At 45.0% G+C, this 8026-nt stretch overlaps 1 protein-coding gene across 1 annotated transcript; it reads right to left on the bottom strand.

The window, feature by feature from the left end:
• Positions 1-635: 635 nt before the first annotated feature.
• Positions 636-7081, bottom strand: T265_10411 (hypothetical protein; the record flags this gene model as incomplete). The annotated part of the gene is made up of 5 exons (XM_009176777.1): positions 636-1034; positions 4294-4470; positions 6103-6152; positions 6205-6540; positions 7060-7081. The coding sequence occupies 5 exons, from the start codon at positions 7079-7081 to the stop codon at positions 636-638; spliced, it is 984 nt and encodes a 327-aa protein (XP_009175041.1).
• Between the last annotated feature and the right edge of the window lie 945 nt (positions 7082-8026).

The raw sequence follows: 8026 nt of genomic DNA, 5'->3' as shown, positions 1-8026 counted from the left end.
GCAAATACCGTGATAAGCCAATATGTCGGTCACGTCGCGCCATTGGACTGTGGCAGTACAACAGACTGACACACAATGTCTTGTGTGCGTGAGCAATCGATACTCCTTGAAGAAACGAAATTTGATGAGTAAACTATTACTCCCTAGGTGCATACACGAACCGGATATCCTTGATATTTCAAAAGTAATCGAACAACTTCATAGGTCAGTTACCTGAATATCTGGATACACCTATGACTGACAGTGCAACTCCTCGAGATCACAAAGCTGAACTGATGGGGAATCGTCATGCGTAATCGGGCTGCGTAGGCGTTCTCCCCCAATTTGCCCACACCAACTGTCAGGTTGCGTTGTGTCACACGTTCCCGAAAGCAGACAACCAATTTTTCCAGGGCACCCACAGACATGTCCATCATACGCACTTGAAGGTCGGCATAACAGATGTTGTCCGCACCACAAGCGGGATTGGCGAATTGCAGGGGGCAACTGACAAAATGTCGTTCACCTAGAAACGGATGAAGCATCCACGAGTTGACCTCCTTCGGTCCAGGAACATGGACCATTGCGCTAAAAGCTGGTGTGATTGTTGCATTGAGCAGTATGGGTTTCCAAATGTACGGCCTTACTCGAGCGGATTAAGGCTCAAGCGTTAATGACAACAATACCATCCGGTTTTTGTTCATCAACGTATCTCTGATGATCGTAATGGGAAGGACCGACTCTAACAAACCCATGGACATGAAGCCACTGACACCGATGTTCTGCATGTCGCTTACACCCGCCAGTCGCTTGTAGACCAGATTCACAATCGAAGCATCCATGTCAACTGCTACGTGCAGTTTAAACTGTTCGGTCTGGTGCCGTTGAAGGAGACTAGGTTTTCCATGGACGCGGACGCTCAATTGAACTCGAAATTGACATTGCGTTCCACACTCGGTTTCGTCTGGCCCGGACCAGGGTAAAGTTCTAGCCAATGGAAGATCCCATTCAGGAGAATCAAACCAAATCGTGTTACATGCTCGAAGGAAAACAACCTAAGAATTCAGAATAGAGATTTACTATGTTAGATGAAGTATCGAAAGGACCTTTTCACGTGCCTCGTTAGTGGAAGAATATGTGTGGGGATTTTCCTGTGGGGGGTTTCTCTGTACGATCAGTTCGGGAATTCGAAATTTAGTCATCCAAACTGAGTTAGTGTTGCTGACTTCTGAACTAACCTGGAGTATAGTTGGTACAGGAAGACAGGTACTTTAGATTTTATTAACGAGAAGAAAGTGTTGGTGAAACACGTAGTCGCTAGTTAGTATTATATGTAATTTTTAAAATTGGTGGACAGCATTTTTTCGTGTCATACGATGAATCGGAACAGCTCCACGAATCCGAATGGGGAATTTTCTAGGGAGACGCGGTGTGAACAAGGTATCCGAGCTGAAGTTTCGGATATCAGAATACCGCCCAATTCCTGAGTATTCCTCATGTATCATAGTTACGACCAGGATGTGGTGATCCTCCGTCTGAGCTCATGCGAATCATTACTCCCTTGAGGGATCCATTCGTGTACTGTGGTCAGGGCGCCGCTTCCTTCCGTACAATAGTGCACAGACTGGATCCAGTCCAACAAGAAGTCAACTGATTTTATCGTGGTTTACGAATATTCCTGGAGTTCTACTAATTATTGCGTATCCCCGGATATCAAGTGTATATCCTGTCTAAATGCGAGTTAATCACACTGCTGATCACCCGCTCGTGACCGAATGGTTAGGTGTTCAAACTACTAGCCAGGAAGTCGCGGGTACGAAACTCTCCGGAGTTTCGTGAGATGCGCACTGCTGATGATTCCCAATAAGGATGAAACAACTGTACAGTGCTTCTCGGCTTTTCAGCACAGATTGTCTTCACGTACAGAACGAAATCCCCGCAAAACTCCCAAATCTCCTCACACTACCAACAGTGTTTCACATAATTCAAACAGGTTTATGGGCTTGTTATACGTCACTAGGGTTAGGTGTAGACCCCTGGATAAAACATAAACTCACTGACTAGACCCAATCTCAGCGTTTTGACCACTACTCATTATGGTTGGGCATTATGGTAGTATCCCTGCCTCTGTGATTCCTCCTTGTGGTATGGCAGTTAGGCACCTAAGGGGTGTCACAGCTGGACGCTTTTTAGTATTATCACTATTATTATTATTAGCCGAACTGCAACTCGTTTCTTTTACCCAAGTACATTGATTTCTTCGAGTTCATTCAACTCTTTGTGAGTTGGATGTATTGTTGTTGCTTTTCGCGCTGCCTATCTGTCCTATTATCCGATTTGAAAATCGGTATCAATCGATTCATAAGCTGCCTGATGCATGCTTGCGGAATCTTACAGCTACATATCACAAGGCGACAATTTGGACTGTGAAACCAACCCAAAATATCACATGAACGTAGTTCACATGAATTATTACACTCATGTAGTAAGGATCGTTTTGTGTGTGAAGCGGGGGAATGTAGTAGAAAGAATGAGACTTCTGGTTGCTAGTTTGGCAATCGTCTGTCTGGGTTGGCAGTCACAGTTGTCTAAAGGTTGCATTTTACTATACGGAAAACCAGACAATTTGGACGGTTCCATAAACGTCGGTTAATATTCGACTTAGACAACAGAAGTCTCATCATTAACCAGAGGAAGGATGACTCTCTAATATCTTGGAGTGGTGTTTCATATCTCGAAGATAACTTATGGAGTGGCTCACAAAGGACCCGTTGTGAAAGGGAACTTCACTCGTATGTGGGATTGTTTCACCGGGATTTTGTGGAAGAACAAGTCTGTTTAAACATCTTCTCACTCCATTTTTCTCTCCTGATTAATAATGTTCCAATTTAGATTTGAGTTTCTCGCGCTGGTTGCCTGAAGAAACTAAATCTGTATTGCAATCCATGCAAGACGGACGAAGTGATAAGAACTAATGAAGACAAAGGATGACCCGGATTGATCCAGAATACGTGCTCCTCAATTTTCGTATCTGTTATCAATCGACAACCTTCGGGCCTTTTTAAAGTGGCGCATTAACACCGGACACGTCAGTCATCATCTGTTTAATACAATCTTTATTCTTTTCGGATAAAAGTAAGGCGAATAAATGACAATTCGTAAGTAGCTATTTAAATCAATGAATCACTAAGGCTGATATTATTGAGTAATACTTCCGAATGGTTGGTAACGTCCCAGAAGTAACATGTGTTTTCGGGTTTATGGAAGTAATTGATCATAATGGAAATGGTGAGTTCCCGATCAAGACTTCCTCTCACATGAATACAGGATGCTTCCTTGGAGGGAGCATGGCAGTATTTCAAGTTGGCCATGATTGGCTGTAAAAATCTCCTCAAGAGCAAGTGAGATTTTTTTCTCCTGGGAATTTCCTAATGTATTCGAGTGAATTTGAAACGAACAGCATTGCCAAAACTTATTCTTGTTCCACAGCAGCCGGACCGTCCAGTAATTAGAACCTTTGCGGTCAGTGCAAGGAATCACATTTGAACATCCGAACACAAGATTTGGCAACATTATGAGTAGTATGCTAAGGTTTGTTGTTCGTAGTGCACAACCGACTGTAGCGTGTTGATAACGTTAGAAAATGCATGGAGTTGGTGAAGAGCGGTTATATCCCGCGAAAGATTCTCCAAACAATGAATAAAATTTATGAACGACTCAAAGAAGGAGAGAACATAATGCTGGTCTCACCGCCAGTCCAGAACTAGCATCAACTTTCCGACGACACATATGGTGTCGCTGAGAATTCCCAACTCGACGGCAGCTGTTTAAAGCTATTATGAGCGACTTGTCGAGAATAGTCTCTATAACCGTGTCTGGACTGGAGTATGCCGGTGTTTGGGGATTTACCGCGGTTCCCTGTGTCTGGTGGCCCCAGTTGAGACGCCATCCAGTTGCGGGTGTCATGTGGCTGAAACTCAGGTTTTCTGATTCCTAGGTTTGACCTGCTAGTGAGTAGCCGTCCTCCAAAGAAAGCATCAAGTGGAGGAAATTATTGATTGAATGATGGTATTGCAAGGATATTGACTCCCTTCAGGTGGAACAGTAAAGGATCTAACCCTGGATGTGGACCCATATTCAGTCTCCTAGCCTTGGTAGTCACGCCCTTAGTTCACAAGGTTCTGCTGAAATACGATTGAAAAATGTTTAGAGTCAGGTTTTTGTAACCACGTGGATGATCCAAGTCCACAGTTTCGATTTGCCAACTGAAATGGAAACATTCGGACAATAATGGAAGGGAAGAACTTGTGATACATCACGTGCCTGATTACTGTCAAAATCGCCAGCAATCAGATCCGGAGCATGGTTCCCATCCAAATCAATACCGGCAGATAAACTCCACACGAAGCTTTTGAACATTCGGTGGCCTGAATCAAAATCTCCGCAGGTTGTGTTGGGGGCAGCCCGGGGAAGTTCGGCTGGCCAAATAACCTGATAAATATAGGTAGGAACAAGATAGGGAAGGCGGAGAATATCCCTGTGCTTGGGATGAGAGAGAAAGAGGAAAAACTTATGGCTTAAAAGCTTCAAGTAATTCACCTGCACAGGTCGTGACTGCCTAAGGGCCACGAATACCGAACCTAAAGTAAATGAAAGAAATATTTATAAGGTTACTGTTGTTTTGATGAACGGTGGTGCAACTCCGTGTCAGTCCTTGGCTGCCTGCCCCGCCCATTATGGGATATTAAAACACACAGTAGCTTCAGACAACCCGTTATGGATACAAAGGGAGATTACTACAGTCGTATACATAGGGTCATCACAGAATGTTCCTCGCTCTAGTATCTTCGCGAGGTGGTGAACGAAAGGCGTTGAGCTATGGATGCTCGATCAAGATTGACTGGCATTCTGACCAATCAGGGCGTCTTCGTCTCTTCCGTAGCTCGCACGTGACACATCCGTCCAATTGTTCAGTCATTAGGAGCAGCTGGCCTCCGGACAGTTATCAGCTTTCAGTGACAATCCAGCAGTCATCCGGGAATAGGAGGTTATTGTTTCAAACCTACAGGTAAAAAATATATGGTGACATCAACTTTTCGGAGGGTTCATCCGCAACTATCAGAGGGTCATAAATAGGTGTCCCAAATGATGATGCGGTGTAAGTGAACGACATTCCGTTCTTTCGACTTACATCCAAAATCTCCACACCAGAATGACATTTAAGTGCTTACTGATGGTTGATTAATCGGTAACAAAACACCTCCAAGATCTTCGTTAAACGGCAACGTTGGTTTCTTCAAAGCACTTTGTGCCCGATGTTGAATTGGTGCTTACTGCCGGAATAATGCAGAGCAAGGTCTGGACTGAACTTGATGGAGTTGTCCGGCACTGACCTAATGAATTTACGGATTACAAGGTATTGTGGGCTGCTGTCTAATTCGTTATTTGGGTTGTCACATGAAGGAGAAGTGAAAGAGAGTGAGCGCAAACAAAGCGTCACACCATCTAGACGTAATACACTACTCACAAGGCTGCTGAAAATTGTCCGACAGCGATTCTACTCCCATCAGGGCTCATCAGGTTGGTGCAGACCCCGGGCTTCCATCGAAGTTTTATCCTACTTGGATACAAAGTCGGCAAAATTCGTCAACTAAGTTGATTTGTACATGAATTTGGTTTCGACGGGCGATTCAACTTAATCTCTCATTCATGATGGCCTGGTGTAGCTCATTCAGCGCCGACCAGAACAGTGTTTCTTTTTGACAGTTAAGCACCTCGTTTTCTCTGGGAGACTACCGCTTCAGGAATCTTCATACGGTTGCAGCGCGTTGTATTTGCATGACGTTTCCCGTTAGAGTGTGGTCCCAATTTGCTCTGGACTGGAAAAGCAGTCCATAGACTGGTAACATCATGTGTGTCAGTGAATCAATACCGGGACATTTATGTCGGGCTGCGGGAAAGGCATACTGTGGTACATACGAAATTGCCTCTGAGCCAAGGCGATCAATGTTATCTGTTATGGTATTCAAAGAGGTGGCGAGTTTCTTTGTATGATGAGCAACGTGGCGAAAAAAATGTATATAAAATCACATCAAACCAACCTGGAATGCTCCGTCTTCCAACATTGTCTTTCTTGCCCAGGTAAGTGAAAACCGCACCTTTCTCACGAGTCGCTTCAGAATCAGAACAATAAGGGCAGCTAATTGCCAAGTATTCTGTACCCACCGCCATTCACGTCGCCCATACTGACCACCGAATGACCAAATCGCCCTCCGACTGACTTCGGACCGTCCAGAATCACTGGTGGACGACTCAGGTAATCAGGCCTGAGAGAGTCGCTGTTCACCAACGTGTTGCTGGTCAGATTAGATGGGAATCCATGAAAGACATACACGCGACCTATGTCGGGTAGCAAACGGCCCCACAACCTATCAACGATATTCGGGTCTGAATCAAGCTCCTCCTCTTCTCTCGGTGCATTCAACGTGTCACGTGGCCGATTGGATTTCGCCGATTTCACTGACCAATCAGAGTCGTCCTGATCTTTGTCATCTTTCCGCTCTGTGAAATTATGTCAGCTATCCCGTTGCCGCCCAAATCGGCGGTAGCTAAGCTGTAGCAAATAAGAAGGTGGATCCACAAGGTGATCGAAGGTCAGTACTGTGATAGCTGAAATTAAACATTACTTTGGGATTATGTCTAGCGAACTTTCAGCTACCAGGCGTTTTGAGTTGTCTAATCAAACCTAATGCCAAAGTAGAAGAAGCACGATTATAAATCTTACATCTGTTATTTTGTGAAGGTGGTAAGCCCTAGTGACTAGGCCTGTTGTTTATGGTTGTGTGCACTTTGGATGGGATTAGCTATTCCAAAACGGACAACATGAGGCAATCACTAACCCTCCTCCCTCCCGCGAAACATTCAGTGGATTTGTTTACAGTCCCGAGGACACTAGATGACATGTACACCTTTTTGGTGCGATTCTAAGTGTCACCTATAGAGCAAGCGGAAGTCGCTTCCTTGTGCACGAAACCCGACAGTAGGAAGGGAGAGCACTACAATCGGCGTTGTTCTACCCACCTTTGAGCTCTTCCCGGGGCATATTGTGACCCTAGTGGCTGTAGTGAATATTTGGTCACAGGACCTCCAGCACCACAAACCATGCTTGGAATGTAACGTTTAATGGCTTTCGGATAGAAGAATGTCATTCGATATCGACGGAATGTCCTCAAACGTATAACCGCATTTTAAGCATATTTGATACATGCTTAAGTCACTACCATCGATTGCGTCCTGCGATAGGGTGAGTCGACCTCGCAGATGCTTCACACTGCTGCCAACTACGAACAGCTCCGCATTGGACAACAACGTGTCCGGTCTCTACTAGCTCGATCCATGTTGTCCGCTAGCCTGCACGATCATGGCACCACTTCGGGCATGAACCACTGATATTGGAACTAAAGCCATTTTGCGAGGTTTGTTTTCAGGCAACATGACAGAGCCACTGAACTCATCGTTACCGCGGCACCTGTCTGGGAGTTGTTCTACTAGAGCAGTATGCTCTAACTACCATGTCCAACATTGTGTCGACCGCCGAATGTCTAAAGTGCCGTTAGACAACAGTGATCTAATCCAATGCCCTTCTACGTGAAGGTCCAAGTTTCGCAACCACAAATAGGGGCTAGGTTGATCGCCTTTTTGAATACAGGGAGCTTTTGGGACAGGTCAAATCCAGTTCCCTTCCATAAGGTCTCCATAAGTTGCATTAAGGTGTAGCTTAACGTATCAAGGCGGAAGTCAACCTCTTATTGTGTTTGCCCGTTGGGTATAATGGTAGAGCTGGAACAGAGAAATGCAGTATTTGGTTCGAATTCATCCACCATGCGAAGGATTACGCTCTTGAGCACTTAAGTGCATGAAGGAAATCTCCTTCACTAGTCTTGATCGCAATTTCGAAAGGTCTTGCATGGTAGCTGACCCAGTTACGAACAGCTTCTCGTCCAGATCTTCAAACTTCATTGGACGTCAGGCTATTCCTTTGTTGCCT

This window comes from Opisthorchis viverrini, assembly GCF_000715545.1.
Source record: "Opisthorchis viverrini unplaced genomic scaffold opera_v5_386, whole genome shotgun sequence".
Lineage (NCBI taxonomy): Eukaryota > Metazoa > Platyhelminthes > Trematoda > Opisthorchiida > Opisthorchiidae > Opisthorchis > Opisthorchis viverrini.
The sequence above is the reverse complement of the archived record's forward strand: the minus strand, read 5'-3'. Positions and strand labels throughout refer to the sequence as shown.